We start from the raw sequence: 17,262 nt of genomic DNA, 5'->3' as shown, positions 1-17,262 counted from the left end.
CCCATCTCTCCTCACAAGCCTGTGGAATCTGGAATAGGCAGGGCTGGCAGGTGTGGGGAAGGGAAGGCCTGGAGTAGCAGTGGTGGGCAAGTGAAAGGGCAGCATTCCAGCCTCAACAGAGGAAGCCTTCAGTCAGCACAGAGAGATCACAGGCTCTGTGGTTAAGGGGATTAGTGTGTAGGGGCAGTTGGCCTGGGTGGGGATGTTCAGGTTTGGATACAGAGAGGTTTGTATACTAGGAGCCACCCGGCAGGAATGGGCGATATGGGACAGAAGAGGGGCCAGGACTGCAGGAAGAGCCAGAGGTACAGGAGCGGCAAGGAACTCAAGGCATGAGTCAGGGCAAGAGCACCCATATCTGGACACCAGAGGGAGGAGAGGAGCCAGCTAGCTAAGGAGGGGCGAGCAGACACTGGGAGATTAAGACACATGGAGAGGACGTGGGGCGGGGAGTCACTGTCAAGAGACAGCTTCAGCAGAGCAGGAGGGCAAAGGCCGGTTTTGCCAGGGACAGGCAGTGAGTGGATGGTGGGGAAACTGAGGCCCAGCAGGAAAGGGCTGCTTGCTAGAGAAGTTGAGAGATGACATGATGGAGAGAAACTGGATGGTCTCTTGAACAGGCAAGTATGCTTAGAGGACTATCTTTTTTAAAGGCCAGAGGACAGTTGGGCGTGGTGGCTCAAGCCTGTAATTCCAGCATTTTGGGAGTCTGAGGCAGGCGGACCATCTGAGGTCAGGAGTTCGAGACCAGCCTGACTAACATGGTGAAACCCCGTTTCTACTAAAAATACAAAAAATTAGCCAGGTGTGGTGGCACGTGCCTGTAATCCCAGCTACTTGGGAGGCTGAGGCAGAAGAATCGCTGGAAACTGGGGAGGTGGAGACTGCAGTGAGTCAAGATTGTGCCACTGCACTCCAGCTTGGGCAACAAGAGTGAAACTCCGTCTCAAAAAATAAATAAAATAAAATAAAAAATAAAGGCCAAAGGAGACCAAGGTAAGACTGAGGGTCATGAGATGGGAGCCAAGAGAAAGGGGGGGATTACAGATGCTGGGCAGCTAACTGATGGAAAGGGACAGGCCCCTGAGGAGGTGGACAGAAAGGTAGCTGTTACCACCTCCACTCTACAGACAAGAAAAATAAGGCTCACAGAAGTTAAGAAACTTGGCCAAGGACATCCAGAAGCAGAAAGGGGCTCAAACCCAAGTCTGTTTGTCTCCCAAACTGGCACTTTCTCCAGCTAGGAAGGGCGAGGAGGGGGTAGAGGGGAAGGTAGAGGGTGGAGGTGGAGGGAGGGAAGACCTGTGGTCTGGGCAGAGTGGAGGCAGGTGCCATTCTCAGCTGCGGGGATGGGGGTCAGAGGAGGCTGGCTGCTCAACTGCAGGAATAGGGGTCAGAGGAGGCTGGCTAGAGAGTGGCCAGATGGAGACATGTGACTCCTCAGGGCAGGGGGATGAGAGGGAGGCCTAGCAGTCAGCAGTGGCCATGTATCTTCTTCCCACCAGGTGTCAAGGTGCTCCTGGTGACTTACTCGCAGATGAAGGTCCCCTGTGGGATGGTCTGCAGGGCGCGGACCCCCCAGCCCATTTTGGCTGTTCGGTAGAGCTGTAGTCGCACCCTGGGAGTAGGAGAGAGGGCGCTGTTGGGTGGAGGCCCTGGAAAAGCCCCAGGGGCAGGGAGGAAAGGGTGAGGTGGGGAGAGGGTGGGCTGTGGAGCAGGGCCTCACTTGATACCACTCTGTACGACCCGGTTCTTGCAGTTTCTCCAGCAGGAGCACGCCTGGTTACACTCGAAAATCAGCGGGGGCTCAATCTTGTTAAATTCCTGGAGCAATCGCCCATCCTAGGGTGCGGAGGGGAACACAGTGGTTTCACCTTGGGGGCCACCTCAGCTGCCCGCCCAGGAACCCCAAGACTCTACAGAAAAATCCACTGCTGAACCCAACCCAGAGACAGAGAAGATGGGGTTGGGGAGGTCACACAGGCTCTGAGATCCGAGAGCAGGAAATGCAGGAGCATCATCCCTGATTTGCATAGACCTGGGCACACAGCCATGTCCCAGGATTCCCAGGCCTTGCCCCGTCCTCTCAGTCACTTCCCCCACAGGGTAGGTGAAGAACAAGGTCCCAGGGAGCTGGCCTGTTGGAGGCTGGCTCCTCTGAAGGAGGGGCCGGGTGTCTGTGGCCAAGGCAAGGGGCACGCACCTTGTCATACCAGCACCGGATGCTGAGCTGGCCGCACAGGCAGTTGGAGCTGGAGCAGTCGTCCACACACGTGCAGTGCTGGGGCGAGGAGGCAGGGGTCAGCTCAACCCCACGATAGGTCTGGGTTCCTCTACTCTCGGTGCCCCGACCCCCTAACCACTGTCCTCTCTTTGGGGTCCATGTGTTACAACAGTGAGTGGCGATGGTCCGAGGGTGATGGGGAATCAGTATGTTGCTCATGGTGATGTCCCCACGGCTACTGGGAGTTCATATGACACCTTTCTGTGACCCAGGAAAAGGTTCCCTCCCCTGGGGTGGATGCGACCCCACACCAGGGCTCCCTTTCAGCCAACCCTTCCTAGGCCAGGTGCCTTTGTTGGTTTGAAGCTTGTCTAACTGTACTCGGCAGCTCTCGGTGTCCTTTTGGGGAGGCCCCGGCCCCGTACTCACCTGCAGGTGGGTGATGTTGCGGTCAATGTTCATGGTGGACGTCTCACAGTTCTCCGAGATATACTTGTAATCCTCGGGGCAGGACTCCCCGTCCACACCATTGACACAGGGAATGGGCACGTTCTCATAGCCCCGAGCCACGTCCCTGCAGAAGACGGGGAGAAGGTGATGGCAGGCTGGAACGGGGTGAGGAGCTACTCCAGGTACAGGGAGACAGTTGGGGAGGTTCCTGGGGCTGGGGGCAGGGGAGTAAGGTTGGCAGGTAAGATGCAGGACAGCCAGTTAACGTGGAATTTTTGATAAACAAGAAATAGCTTTTTAGTACACTATGTCCCAAAAATTACACAGGACATTCTCGCACTAAAAAAGTATGCATCTGTGCATCTGAAATTCCAGTTTAACGGGATATCTTCTATTTTTACTTGCTGTATCTGGCAACCCCAGTGGGGAGGGGGCCTGTGGGTGGTTCTGGGGATTCAGTGGTACATGGGGAGGGGTTGGGGAATGTTGTGATGATGCAACGGAGCCTGGGGAGGGTGGGTGGGGAGGTGGCCTTGGGTGCAGAGAGGGGCCCAGGGCTCACCGGCAGATGATCTTCTCCGTGCGGATGGCCCGATTTCCCACCCCGAGTCGGAGCTTGCGGTTGAGCTGAAGCGCAAACCACACGTCGGAGCGCTCGGGAGTCAGGTCCCATGCTGTGTCCCCCTCCTTGTTCCGCAGCTCAGGGTTGGCCCCACGTGACAGGAATAACCTGAAGAGGGGACAAGGTGCCCAATGTGGGGTCTGAGGCTGCAAGAAGTGGGGGCAGGGGCATCAAGGGTGGGGCAGGGGCTCACAGCACGCAGTCATGGTAGCTCTCCCGGGCTGCGATGTGCAGGGGGGTGTCCCCATGGTAGTTGACAGCATGGAGGTCGCAGCGCGCATTCAGAAGGACTTCGGCGATGGCGGCGCTGCCCGTGAAGGAGGCCCAGTGCAGGCAGATGTTCTCCTCCTGTGGAGATAGGAGGGGAACAGATGAGGTGCAGGCAGCTGGGCCCTTGAATCCAGCCTCCACCTTGCTCAGGGGCCTGGGGCTGCCCTACCTCAACCAAACTCTCACTCACGTTGTCAGTGAGGGTGACGTCGGCGCCCCGCGTCAGTAGCATGCGGATCACCTCGATGTGCTTGTGCTCTGCAGCCCAGATGATGGGCGTCCACCCCCCACTGTCCTGTGGGTGGGAAGGGAGTGAGGGTGGGGGCGGCTGGGCCTGCTCACCAAAGCTGCAAATGGTCAAGATTGGCTGTGTGTGTGAATCCCAGCTCCACCATTCACGAGCTGTGGGACCCGGGGTAAGTCACTTAACGTCTCTGGGTCATAGTTTCTTCATCTAAAAAATGGGACTAGTAGTGCCTACTGCCTGATGCCGGAGAGAAAGTAAAGTGAGTAATTGTTCTCTTTCCAAAAAATACAGCCAGGAGCTGGTCATGGAGGCGCGTGCCTGTAGTCCCAGCTACTCATGTGACTGAGATGGGAGTGTCGCTTGAGCCCAGGATTTCGAGAATGCAGTGAACTATGACTGTCTGTGAATTGCTACTGTACTTCAGCCTGGGTGACACAGCAAGACTCTGTCTCTTAAAACAAAAAACAAACAAAAATTTCCTCAGTCTGCCCATTCACAAGTCCTAGAAGCAGTGACCACCCAGTAATAATAAACACTCCGAGGTCCATAGACTATTCTCTAAAACATGTTTCTGGCCGGCGCAGTGGCCAGATCACGCCTGTAATCCCAGCACGCTGGGAGGCCGAGGTGGGTGGATCATGAGGTCAGGAGTTCAAGATCAGCCTGGCCAATATGGTGAAAACCCATCTCTACTAAAAATACAAAAATTAGCTGGGCACGGTGGCTGGTGCCTATAATCCCAGCTACTCAGGAGGCTGAGGCAAGAGAATCACTTGAACCCAGGAGGTGGAGGTTGCAGTGAGCCAAGATCACGCAATTGCACTCCAGCCTGGGCAACAGAGCAAGACTCCATCTCAAAAAAAAAAAAAAAAAAAAGAAAAAAAAAGTTTCCCATAAAGGAAGCAGAGTTTCTTAGAGAAATGGTGGATGCTGAGTCAGGGGCAGGAAATGTGCTGAAAGGTCAGGACGCTCTCAAAGGCCACTGGGCCACTGGGTCATGTCACGGCCACAGAGGCCTCTTGAAGGGGCTTCTCCTAGATAATGATGGAATAATTCAAAGACTGAGAAGAATCCCAATAAATGACGAAAACACATCCAATGTATGACAACCTGAGAGTTAAAAAAGCCTCACTGGACACTTTCAGAGATGAAGGCAGGAATTGATTATTCTGAAACTTGATCAAGAGAAAGAAGCAAGAAAAAGAAAAGAATGAAGAGAAATACAAATGAGGAAGAAAGCAAGGGGGACAGACACAAGCGGCCTGAGGCAGAGTGAAAGGGCCAGAGGTCAGATGTAGAAAGGGGGCCCAAAGTCTGAGGCCGAGCCAAGGAACCCAGGCACTAGGGAGCCGGAGGAGCTGCGCTGGGTGGGCCACTGACCTGGGCGTTGACGTCCACCTGTCCTGTGCTCAGCAGCAGACTGACCATCTCCAAGTTCCCGATTTTGGCTGCGTGGTGGAGGCAGGTGGAGCCGTCCTCCTCCTGAGGGAGACATGGGCAAATGAGTCTCCGGCTGGCACCCCAAACCTGGTCCCTGACTCCGGGGCCACGCCCTGCTGCCTGCATGCACACCTTGCTATAGACACAGCCACCACGCTGCACCATGTAACGGGCCACCTCCAGGTGGTTGTTCACCACGGCCTCCATCAGTGGCGTCCGCTGCTGTTTGTCCACTGCGTTTATGTTGGCTCCAGCCTGTGAGGGGGCAGGAGGGCTGGCACCAGGGAGGCATGGGGCAGGGGAGGGGCCTAAGGGCCTGGTGAATGAGGCATGGGGCCGGGCCCGTGCTGACCTGCAGCAGCACATGGCAGATCTCCACGGAGCCCTTCTGGGCGGCTGCATGCAGGGGCGTGCGCTTGCTCTGCTGGTCGCTCTGGAAGTTGGGGTCCAGGTTGTCCACTGCGGGGAGAGCCCGCCACACCGGGAGAGGGAGGGACAAGTGGTAAGCAAGCTAGGGGGCAGGTGGCACTTCTTTCAGGAAGGCTTCTCAGAGCCCCAGGTTGGGTCAGGGCCCCTCCTGGCATTCTCTGGGCTTGCCTCCACCACGGCATTTATCAGAATAAGGAGTCAAAGGCATCAGCTCTGCCTGAATTCAAACCCTGCCTTGCTTCTCAGTACCGCTGTGCACTGTGCAACGTCCCTAACCTCCCTGTGCAAGCCAAGGCTAACAAGTATAAGCACTCAGAACAGGACCCAGCACCTATGAGTCACCACCGTTCCCATCGTCACGGGTTATGTGTGTCTTTTCCCCACCACACTAAGTCCTTCAGGGCAAGGACTATATCCTTCATGACTACTCCTGGCCCTGTGCCCAGTGCCTGGTATATACATGGAACTTGGTCAAGGTCTGCTGAAGGAATAGGTGGCACTCACACAGCATCAGGATCACCTTCTGCAGCTCGCCCTGCTTCACGGACAGGTACAACTGCCGAGGGTGGAAACGGAGCTTCTTCCGCCTGCCAAGGGAGCACGGGAGTGGGGAGAGAAGGGGAGCTCCTCAGATTCCAGCATCAGTCTTGACACTGCTCCTCTGGCCTCAGCCCCAGTTACTGTGCCTGAACAACTCCCCACTCACCTCTCTGACTCCTGGATGACCAGGGCCTTTTCCAAGGCCTCCCGGCCTGGCCCCAGTGGCAGCCCCACGGCTGAAAGGCAGCCCCCATTGGGCAGGGTCAGGGAGGGCCCTGAGCTGTCGATGGTGTCAGCCAGGGGATCGCAGGGTGGGCGCCGGGGCTCCCCATGCCCTCGCATCCGGGCGCTGTGGAAGAAGGAGCTCATGTCCAGGAACAATAGTGATGGGGCAGGGAACAGACAGTAGAGAAGGGGGAGGCCAGTACCTGGGCTGAGAAGTGTCTGCTCTCCCGGGGGCATCCTGGGACAGGGGTGGGGGTGCAGGAGCTGCAGCACCAGCCGGTGGGGTCACCCCATCACCCCGGGGGATGGTCACTTCTTGAGCTTCAGAAGCATCCTCCCCACAGTGGGGACAGAAGACCATCCCATTCAGCTGAGACACACAGGCCTTGTGGAAGCGGTGGGCCACACGGAAGTCAGGGTGGCATTCCAGGAAGGTGCCCTGGGAGCAGGGAAACGACATGGTCAGGTTGCCGGGGCCCCGTCTGCCATGGGGCATTCTACCTGTCTGCCCCACTGGTCACTCACCGCCGTGCAGAAGTAGCCGCAGCCCGGGCAGCAGTGGTGTTTGACCATGCGGGCGCGGTGGGTCTCACAGAGCACCATCAGGGCCACGCGGCTGGATGGCCTCATGGTCTCCCGCTTGAGGATGGCGGCATTGCAGCCTGACAGCTGTGCGTGGTGAGGATGGGTGAGAAGAAAGGGTGAGGCTGGGGCCCGGGACTGGACGCCCTGGCACCTCTCCCACCAGCCCATGGCCCCACCTCTCCGTCCACACTCTCGGTGGCCATGCACTTGTGCCCCGCCCTCTCGCTGATACGGTCGATTTTGGGTGCCTCCATGCGGCAGCTGCACAGGGGCAACTCCTCAAACCCTCGCTCTGTCTCCAGCGAAGATGTGTCATTGGACACCCCTTGGACGGAGAAAAAGAGGAGCTGAGGGAGGCCCTGAACTTCACCCATTGGGACCCCTGGCGGGTCCTGTCACTCCCTCCCTACCTCACCCCCATGCCCCAGAACCCCTAAAGCCTGGCCATGGACACCCCGGCTCTGGCGTGGTTCCCCTCCTTCCCTTTCCCTCCTGCCCTGAGGTTGCCCCCTAGTGGCTCCCTGTCCCGGCAATTGGCAATTACCAGCGTGGTTGGGGGAGAGGGTCCCCTCGCTGGGCAGCTCCAGGGACCCCAGAGGGACCTCCATGTACTCACTGGGGCCTGAGGAGCCCACACCATTCACTCCTGACACAGAGACAGAGAGAGTGAGAGTGCGAGCTCACAGGTGCCTGGACGCGTGGGTACATGCAGGTGGACATGCGAGAGAGAGCGTGTGTGTGCGTGCACACACTCTGGGGGCTGGGCGGGGGCTGGAGGAGGGCACCCAAAAGCAGCAGAGCCTCCTTACCTCGTGGCTCCTTGGCCCGCGGAGGCTCCCGCTTGCGCCGTTTCCGAGATGGCTTCACCCATGGGCTGTCTTTTCGCCACTTCTTCTTGGCCTTGCGCCGGCCACTGGAACCACTCTGGGAAGGGGGAGGAGGAGGAGTTACGAACCCTCACCCCAAGGGGGCCCCCCAACAACTTCAGGACCAGACCACCAGCCCCACAGTCTCCCACTCCTCTGGAGATATCAGCCTCCGTCTCTTACCCTATCTGACTGATTCCCTGACTCCTCATCTTCCTCTTCTTCTTCCTCTTCCTCCTCCTCTTCCTCCTCTTCTTCTTCCTCCTCTTCTTCCTCCTCCTCTTCACTTAGTTGTTCAGTTAGAGCTTCAACTTCAGACTGGGAGAGAGGCAGAACAGGACATATCCAATCCCCAGGACTCAGACAATGAGATAGATTAAAAAAACCACCACCACCATTGCCCCCCGCCACTACCCACGGATGGCTGCTGGGGAAGATGAGTGTGGGTAGGAGAGGAGAAAAAGGGCCACATAAAGAGAGGGTGCATGGACTATTGCACAGTAGTGAAAAAGGTGCCACAGTTATAGACAGCAATGTACACAGATCTTGGTAATGTGACATTAAATTAAAAAACAAAAAACAAGTACCAGAAGATAAACATAGTTTGATCCCCCTTTTATGATGTTCATAAACAGGCAAGACCACCAATGGTTGCTAAAAACACTAGACATGAAGCTCATGAGAAATTTTATATGAAAGGTTCAGGCTGCCATCACCTGAACCCACTGGTCAATCTTATCACTAAGAAAAATGACCAGATGAGATGTTCCATGCATCCTGATGTGATGTGGCCAGAAGCACTTGCACCCACTGTCAAGTCTTCTTGGCACCTGAAGTCGATTACGCCTCTAGATCTACCAGTTTACAAGAAATATGGGCAGAGAGGATGTGTCAATCTCTACCCAAACAGCCAACGTCATACAGAATGTGAAAAATTCTATACAACTGACCTGGTTTCTTTGACAAATAAATGGCAAGAAAAAAATGTCTTTCTTATTTATTTATTGAGTTTCGCTCTTGTTGCCCAGGCTGCAGTGCAATAGTGTGATCTCAGCTCACTGCAACCTCCACCTCTGGGTTCAAGCAATTCTCCTGCCTCAGCCTCCCAAGTAGCTGGGATTACAGGTGCCTGCGACCACACCCAGCTAATTTTTGTATTTTTATTAGGGATGGGTTTTCACCATGTTGGCCAGGCTGGTCTCCTGACCTCAGGTGACCCACCTGCCTCCCAAAGTGCTGGGATTACAAGCGTGAGCCACCACGCCTGGCCAGAAATTTTTTTTTTAGAAGATGGGGAAACCAGGCAGGTGTGGTGGCTCATGCTTGTAATTCCAGTGCTTTGGGAGGCTGAGGTGGGCAGATCACAAGATCAGGAGTTTGAGACCAGCCTGGCCAACATAGTGAAATCCTGTCTCTACTAAAAATACGAAAAATGAGCTGGGTGTGGTGGCGGGTGCCTGTAATTCCAGCTACTTGGGAGACTGAGACAGGAGAATTGCTTGAACTCAGGAGGCGGAGCTTGCAGTGAGCCAAGATCGTGCCACTGCACTCCAGCCTGGGCCACAGTGTGAGACTCCATCTCAAAACACAAAAACAAACAAACAAACAAACAAAAAGAAGATGGGGAAACCTAAATACCAAGAGAGACCTAAGACAATTTTTTTTTTTTTTGAGATGGTATTTTGCTCTTGTTGTCCAGGCTGGAGTGCGATGGCACGATCTTGGCTCACTGCAACCTCCGCCTTCCAGGTTCAAGTGATTCTCCTGCCTCAGCCTCCTGAGTAGCTGGGATTACAGGCATGCACCACCACGCCCAGCTAATTTTGTATTTTTTTCAGTAGAGACGCGGTTTCTCCATGTTGGTCAGGCTGGTCTCGAACTCCTGACCTCATGTGATCCGCCCGCCTCGGCCTCCCAAAGTGCTGGGATTACAGGCGTGAGTCACCACGCCCGGCCGACCTAAGACAAAAGTTAATCAAATCAAGGTGCGGGCCTCATTTGGATCTTGACAAAAACCCATTTATGAGAGCTGAGGAAATGTGAAGACTGACAGGATGTTTGATGGTATTAAGAAATCAGTAGGCCGGGCGCGGTGGCTCAAGCCTGTAATCCCAGCGCTTTGGGAGGCCGAGACGGGCGGATCACGAGGTCAGGAGATGGAGACCATCCTGGCTAAAACGGTGAAACCCCGTCTCTACTAAAAAATACAAAAAACTAGCCGGGCGAGGTGGCGGGCGCCTGTAGTCCCAGCTACTCGGGAGGCTGAGGCAGGAGAATGGCTTGAACCCGGGAGGCGGAGCTTGCAGTGAGCTGAGATCCGGCCACTGCACTCCAGCCTGGGCAACAGAGCAAGACTCCGTCTCAAAAAAAAAAAAAAAAAAAAAAAGAAATCAGTAATTTTTTTTAGGTGTGAAAACAGTAGTGTAGTGATGTTGAACGACAAAAAGAGGCCTTATATTTATATATATATACACATATGGAAATACATTTAGGTAAAATGATACGAGGTCTGGGACTTGCTTTAAAATAACCTAGTACGTGTGTGTGTTGGGAGAAGTACAGATGGGTCAAGATGGGCTGTGTACTGATAATGGCTGGACCTGTGTGATGGGTACACGGGGATTTCCTATTCTACTCTTTTGATAATGCTTGCAAGTTTTCATGATAAAACGTTAAATAAAAGACAAAACTAGACAGACTAAACATTCTACTGTGTAGGCAAACATAAGATAAAACCAGACAAAGAGCAACGAATAAGCAAATAAATGACAATGGAATGCTTTTGAATTTCATATAAACAGTATAACGTATGTTTAAAAAAAGTGCTCTCTGGTCATTTCCTTTTTTGTTTTCTTTTTTTAAACAGTACATGTTTGTTTAATGATCATTTCATTAGCTGATAAAAAAAAATCGTAAATCCAACGTGCAGGGTGGTGGCCACCTTTGTGGATGAAATGGGCAGAGCGTACATTGAAAATGAGTTGCAGTTGGGTGCGGTGGCTCACGCCTGTAATCCCAACCTTTTGGGAGGCCGAGATGGGTGGATCAACTAAAGTCAGGAGTTAGAGACCAGCCTGGCCCACAAGGGGAAACCCCGTCTCTACTAAAAATACAAAAATTATCCGGGCGTGGTGGTGAGCGCCTGTAATCCCAGCGACTTGGGAGGCTGAGGCAGGAGAATTGCTTTAACCCTGGAGGCAGAGGTTGCAGTGAGCCCAGATTGTGATATTGCACTCCAGCCTGGGAGACAGAGCAAGACTCTGTCTCCCCCTCCCAAAAAAAGGAGTTACAGACAGCATGGGGCAATGACTTAGTGGATGTTCAGAGGTAAAAAGGACAGAAAGGAGAAAAACAGGGAACAAGGAAGACTGGACAGTAAACCCCAGCCCTGGGGGAGCACTGGCGGGGAGGGCGGACCAGCTCTGCCTCACCTTGCTGTCGGAGTCCACGCGCTCATCCACAGAGTAGGAATCATAGTAGAGACTGAAGTCATCACCCACCACCGTCTCCCACTCCTCCAGGGACCCGGAGTCCCCTTTCGCCAGGGTCACTTCTGAACGCCGGGCAGAACCTAACTCCTCCGACTAGAAAAAGATCAGAAAAATTGAGGCCACTGACACCCTGCCCATTTCTATTGAGGATGAGATGCAGACCCACTTCTGAGCCTCCCTCAGAGCAGCCCCCCGGGGTAGAGGCTCTGCCTCTGCTGCTCACCAGGCCACCTCCTGAGTTCAGCTTCCTCCTTTTGGCCACATCTGGAAGGAGAGAGAGAATGGTGTGGGGTCTATCACTGAAACCTTCAGAGCAGGCCACATCAAGCCACCGGGGGTGGGGTATAGGACTGACCTGAGGTCACCTTTCCCAGTGAGTGGACATCGTCACTCATGCGGAAATGCTGTACTTCAGGGGGCCGCTTCTCAGGGACCGGGGGCTGCGGGCCGAGAGGGAGCACACTGAGGGTCAGAGAGCACCTACAGTTTTGCCTGGGTTAGCCTGGAGCCCCAGGCGGGGGTGGGATAGTGAGCCACACCTCCAAATGCCATGTGAGGCTCCAGTAGCCACAAAGTGGCAACCATGGGTGCTATTTCCTCAGAGGAAGAGTGTCAAGCACACTAACACTCACTTATCTCTGCAACTATGCAGAGCAGGCCCTTTTCCATTTTACAGATGAGAAAACAAAGCTGAACAAAGTTAAAAGTCCTTTTATATGTGGCCATGTACACAGCAGGACCATTCACAACAGCTGAGTGCGAAGCAACGCAAGTGCCACTGACAGATGAATGGATAAGCAAAATGTGGCATTTATACGCAATGGAATGACATTCAGCCATTAAAAGGAAAGATATACTTTTTTTAAGAGATAAGGTCTCATTATGTTACACAGGCTGGAGTGCAGTGGCATGACCATGGCTCACTTCGGCCTCGAACTGGGCTTGAGCCATCCTCCTGCCTCTGCTTCCTGGGAAGCTGGGATTATAGGCACATGTCACAATGCCCAACTAATGTTTTCTTAATTTTTTTTTGGTAGAAAAGAGGTCTTGCCATTTTGCCCAGGCTGGTCTTGAACTCCTGGTGTCAAGCGATCCTCCCCAGAAAGTACAGGATTACAGGTGTGAGTCACTGGGCCTGGCCTCTGAAAAATTCTTTTAAACTGCTTTTAGAGATGGGGTCTTGGTATGCTGCCCAGGTGAAAGGAAAGAAATTCTGACATGCTACAACATAGATGAACCTTAAGGACATTATGCTAAGTGAAATAAGCCAGTCACAAAAGGATAAATACTGTATGATTATACTTAGATGAGGTACTTAGTCAAATTTATAGAGAAAGAAAGGACAATGGTCCTTGCCAAGGGCTAGGGGGTGGAGGGAATGGAGAACTACTTTTTAATGGATACAAAGTTTCAGTTTTACAAGATGAGTTATGGTGACTGATGACTGCACATGATGGAAGTATTTAATACCATTAAATTATACACTTAAAAATGTTTTTTATTTTATTTTTTAATTTTTAGATGGAGTCTTACTCTGTCGCCTATGCTGGAGTGCAGTGGCGCGATCTCAGCTCACTGCAGCCTCCACCTCCCAGGTTTAAGCATTTCTCTCACCTCTGCCTCCCAAGTAGCTGGAACTACAGGAACACGCCACCATGCCCTGCTAATTTTTGTATTTTTTTGTTGTTGTTGTTGTTTTTTTGAGACAGAGTCTCGCTCTGTCGCCCAGGCTGGAGTGCAGTGGCGCGATCTCGGCTCACTGCAAGCTCCGCCTCCTGGGTTTACGCCATTCTCCTGCCTCAGCCTCCTGAGTAGCTGGGACTACAGGTGCCCGCCACCGCGCCCGGCTAATTTTTTGTATTTTTAGTAGAGACGGGGTTTCACCGTGGTCTCGATCTCCTGACCTTGTGATCCGCCCGCCTCGGCCTCCCAAAGTGCTGGGATTACAGGCGTGAGCCACCGCGCCCGGCCTTGTATTTTTTTTTTAGACGGAGTTTTGCTCTTGTTGTCCAGGCTGGAGTGCAATGGCAGGATCTCGGCTAACTACAACCTCCGCCTCCTGGGTTCAACCCATTCTCCTGCCTCAGCCTCCCAAGTAGCGGGGGGTTATAGTCATGTACCACCATGCTCGGTTCATTTTGTTTTTTGTTTTTTGTTTTTTTTTTTTGAGATGGAGTCTCGCTCTGTCGCCCAGGCTGGAGTGCAGTGGCCGGATCTCAGCTGACTGCAAGCTCCGCCTCCCGGGTTCACGCCATTCTCCTGCCTCAGCCTCCCGAGTAGCTGGGACTACAGGCGCCTGCCACCTCGCTTGGCTAGTTTTTTTTTGTATTTTTTAGTAGAGATGGGGTTTCACCATGTTAGCCAGGATGGTCTCGATCTTCTGACCTCGTGATCCACCCGTCTCGGCCTCCCAAAGTGCTGGGATTACAGGCATGAGCCACCCCACCCGGCCATAATTTTGTATTTTTAATAGAGATGGGGTTTCACCATGTTTGTCAGGCTGGTCTCAAACTCCTGCCCTCAGGTGATACACCTGCCTCGGCCTCCCAAAGTGCTGGAATTACAGGCGTGAGCCACCCGGCCTGGCCTAATTTTTGTATTTTTAGTAGAGACAGGGCTTCACTATGTTGGCCAGGCTGATCTCGAACTCCTGACTTCAGGTAATCCTCCCACCTCGGCCTCCAAAGTGCTGGGATTACAGGCGTGAGCCACTGCGCACGGCCTAAAAATGTTTTTTAGATGGTAAATTTTATGTGACACTAGTCCCCTCTTATCCAGTTTATCAGCAGTGATGGTGGCATATTGTTAGAATTATGCTATTTTATTTTGAGTCTCACTCTGTTGCCCAGGTTGAACTGCAGTGGCACAATCTCGGCTCACTGCAAGTGATTCTCCTGCTTCAGCCTCTCGAGTAGCTGGGATTACAGGCACACGCCACCATGCCTGGCCAATTTATTATTATCATTATTATTTTAGTTAGAGACAGGGTTTGGCCATGTTGACCAGGCTGGTCTCGAACTCCTGACCTCAAGTGATTGCTGGCCTTGGCCTCTGAAAGTGTTGAGATTATAGGCAAGTCACGCCCAGCCTATTGTTATAATCATGCTATTATGTTATTGTTGTTAATCTCTCACTGTACCTAATTTATAAATTCAATTTTTCTTTTCTTCCCTATTTTTTACAAAATGAACTGCAACTATAAAAATTAACGTTTATCATAGTGAGAAAGGAAAAGTAGCTCATAGCAATCTGTGCTATGCGAAGCAGGCAAAATTTATCAGGCTCAGAGAGAAGTGAGTATGGAACCTAATTAGGGCCCATGCCTGGAGGCAACTGCTTAAAGGCATTTTGTATCTGACTAGGGTGCTGCTTTACCCATTATCTTCATGTGCATAGTATCTGTGAGACAAAGAACAATGTATAGCAGATCAATAGCTTGTTATTCTAATGTAAACTTCTGGTAAACAATTTAGGAACTGCCTCTTCTTTTCCTTTATGTTTTATTTTTTCAATATTTTAAAAAATTTTTATCTTTTTTTTTTTTTTCTTTTTGTGGCTCCTTCCAGAGCAGGGCTAACTCCTAGGCAGTGTGCCCAGAGTCAGCCTGTTTTTTTTCAATATCTTCATGTCATCCAATCTTCTTTTCCTTTAAAAACCTACTTGTGGGCTGGTTGTGGTGGCTTGCACCTGTAATCCCAGCACTTTGCGAGGCCAAAGCAGGAAGACTGCGGAAGCCCAGCAGTTTGAGACCAGCCCAGGCAACATAGTGAAACTGTCTTCAAAACCAAAACACAACAAACAAACAAACAAACAAACAAACAACCCTATTTGTAACCGCTGCTAATCAGAGTGTATTTTCAGGGCAACTTGAATCTTTGCTCCTGAAGGCTGTCCTCAAAACCTGCCCAAATATATTCTACTTAATGTTAAGTTTGCCTCAGTTTTTTTCTTTAGGTCAACAATTGGTATGACCCAGTAACCCTAGAGCTTGGTCATAAAGCTTCTGGGCCTCTGGGGCCCTTGCCACTTCCCTCCTCTATTATTTCTGTGGCCCTCATCTCCTTTCCCACTGGGATTCCCATGAAAAACTTTACAAATAGAGCAGTGACAGTTGAGTTCCCCAAGGGCTTGCTTTGAGGTAGAAAGGAAGAGTGGTTTGAAATTCCCTTACCTTGTCATTATCATAAGAGTAATTAAGACATTAACTATATAATTGACTCTTTAACATCAAACTCTCACCACCCAAGAATGTAAACTGCAGAAAGAGAAGAACCTGTCTGTTGGTTCACAGATTAAGCACAGCCTAATATTTGATACACAGTAGCCCCTCGTTTAAACATGTGAATGAGTAAATGGAGTAGAAGCCTTACATGAAACTGTAAAAGAGCTCTCACCAAAGGTTTATGGTTGATTATCCTATCTCTCCCATCCCACTCACCTGTCCATTTCCTGGTTTGGACATGGTTTTGCGGGCTCGGTGGACCTTGGGCTGTCCCTCTGGGCTAGTGGTGGCTGGAGGGGGTTCAGGCCCTGCTGCTGCAGCTCCCTGGGCTCCCGGCATACTCAGCAGCCTCATAGCCAAACTCTGGACAGATGGAGGTGATTTTCCCGCCCCTGTCATTGACATCTTGGCCCGGCTAGGACACGAACCCCCCTTGCTGGGGGAAGAGGGGAATGACTTTGTGGCATGGCCTAAAAAACAGGCAAGTAGAAGGCAAGATAAGAAGGAAAGCAGAGTCAGAAACTTCCCACCCACCCCCCAGGCTACCCAGCCTCTCACCCAGCAGGATCCGGCCCCCATGGAGGTCCCCATCTCCCTCAAGATTCTCGGATTCATCCCCAATGAGTGGTGTAGCCCCTACAGGGGTGTCAGCCCCCTCATCGCCAACAGTGACAGTGACAGAGGCTGGAGATGAGGGGCCAGCAGGCTCCAGGGAGTCGGGGGTGGCCTTGGGCAGGGTCTCTTCACTACGAGGGGTGTCCCCCAAAGAGCCATGAACTGTAGAGGAAGAGAAAAAGTTCAGAGCTAAGGGCTCCGGAGATCCTGTGTCTAGGGAAGGTGACGGTCCAATTGGGGCCCGTTTTAGCTGCACTCACCTCTCTCGGTGGCTCCTCTGGTTTCCTTCTCCAGCAGCAGCGCCCCCATCTCAGCGGGGGCCTCCCCCTGGGAGGGGAGACAAGGGACAGGAGGGCTGGTCAGCCCAGTAGAGAGTTGGGGGGTCCAGGATGCCTGGGCCCTGGGAAGAGAGAGTAGGCTCCGGGGCCTACCTCTTCCTCTATGGGGCCCCCCTCTTCCGCGGCCTCGGCTGCCCGGAGGGGCCGCACGACCCCTCCCCCGGGCCCGCATCAACCCCCTCCCTCTCGGTAGACCCCGCATCTCTGGGGCCGAGAGAAGAGGAGGGGGAGGGGGCGGGGCCTCCGTGCCCCGGCCCCGCCCCCTCCTCCCGGCTGCACGCGCCGCTCCCCCTTTGTCCCCCAGGCCGCGGGGACCCCGGGCACCAACCCCTCCAGCACCCGCTGCCCCCCAGCCCGGTGGACGGCCCCTCGTGCCCCTCACGCGTGCTCCTGGGGCCCCGGCGCCCGCCGCCCACTCAGGGGCAGCCGGCGGCTGCACGCGCGCCTCCGTGCCCACTCCCCCCACCTCCCACCCCCTGGTCCCCTCATCCGCCCCCGGTGCTGGCCCCCCGGATTGCTGGAAGTCCCGCCCGGGCCCCCCGGCCCCGTTGCACCCCCGGAGCATTGCACGGGCGCGCGCTTCCCCCGGGCGCGCGCGCGGGCATGCACCCGCCTCTCCCCCTCCCCTTCCGCACCTCGGCGGCCGCCGCCGCTGCAGCTCCCGCCGCCGCCGCCATCGCCGCTTGCGCGGGGGGCCG

At 53.5% G+C, this 17,262-nt stretch overlaps 1 protein-coding gene and 1 long non-coding RNA gene across 23 annotated transcripts in view; one reads left to right on the top strand and one right to left on the bottom strand.

The window, feature by feature from the left end:
• The window catches only part of LOC144340468 (uncharacterized), a 4,195-nt gene extending 3,216 nt beyond the window's left edge, over positions 1–979 (top strand). Inside the window, exon 4 of the long non-coding RNA XR_013416590.1 lies at positions 654–979. This is a non-coding gene — a long non-coding RNA (uncharacterized LOC144340468). The remainder of the gene's footprint in view (positions 1–653) is intronic.
• The window catches only part of EHMT2 (euchromatic histone lysine methyltransferase 2), an 18,660-nt gene extending 1,398 nt beyond the window's left edge, over positions 1–17,262 (bottom strand). For 2 of the 22 annotated variants that reach the window (XM_078000358.1, XM_015136009.3), the window contains exons 1-25: positions 17,200–17,262; positions 16,487–16,553; positions 16,170–16,388; positions 15,828–16,081; positions 11,745–11,829; positions 11,613–11,653; positions 11,330–11,482; positions 8,082–8,216; positions 7,842–7,956; positions 7,577–7,678; positions 7,209–7,357; positions 6,973–7,116; positions 6,651–6,886; positions 6,389–6,571; positions 6,187–6,269; positions 5,606–5,712; positions 5,386–5,508; positions 5,194–5,295; positions 3,736–3,861; positions 3,490–3,644; positions 3,237–3,404; positions 2,654–2,798; positions 2,204–2,281; positions 1,727–1,842; positions 1,532–1,618 (exon numbers count right to left, since the gene is read on the bottom strand). In XM_078000358.1, the coding sequence (XP_077856484.1) occupies positions 1,532–1,618; positions 1,727–1,842; positions 2,204–2,281; positions 2,654–2,798; positions 3,237–3,404; positions 3,490–3,644; positions 3,736–3,861; positions 5,194–5,295; positions 5,386–5,508; positions 5,606–5,712; positions 6,187–6,269; positions 6,389–6,571; positions 6,651–6,886; positions 6,973–7,116; positions 7,209–7,357; positions 7,577–7,678; positions 7,842–7,956; positions 8,082–8,216; positions 11,330–11,482; positions 11,613–11,653; positions 11,745–11,829; positions 15,828–16,081; positions 16,170–16,388; positions 16,487–16,553; positions 17,200–17,241 (3,215 nt within the window). In that variant the 5' untranslated portion in view covers positions 17,242–17,262. Of the gene's footprint in view, positions 1–1,502; positions 1,619–1,726; positions 1,892–2,103; positions 2,282–2,653; positions 2,799–3,236; positions 3,405–3,489; positions 3,645–3,735; positions 3,901–5,193; positions 5,296–5,385; positions 5,509–5,605; positions 5,713–6,186; positions 6,270–6,388; positions 6,572–6,650; positions 6,887–6,972; positions 7,117–7,208; positions 7,358–7,576; positions 7,679–7,841; positions 7,957–8,081; positions 8,217–11,329; positions 11,483–11,612; positions 11,654–11,744; positions 11,892–12,278; positions 12,578–14,866; positions 14,946–15,827; positions 16,082–16,169; positions 16,389–16,486 lie in introns of those variants that run through there. The other 20 variants (XR_013416582.1, XR_013416583.1, XM_078000366.1 and 17 more) reach the window with 19 other exon arrangements.

This window comes from Macaca mulatta, chromosome 4 (assembly GCF_049350105.2).
Source record: "Macaca mulatta isolate MMU2019108-1 chromosome 4, T2T-MMU8v2.0, whole genome shotgun sequence".
NCBI classification, from domain to species: Eukaryota; Metazoa; Chordata; class Mammalia; order Primates; family Cercopithecidae; genus Macaca; species Macaca mulatta.
The sequence above is the reverse complement of the archived record's forward strand: the minus strand, read 5'-3'. Positions and strand labels throughout refer to the sequence as shown.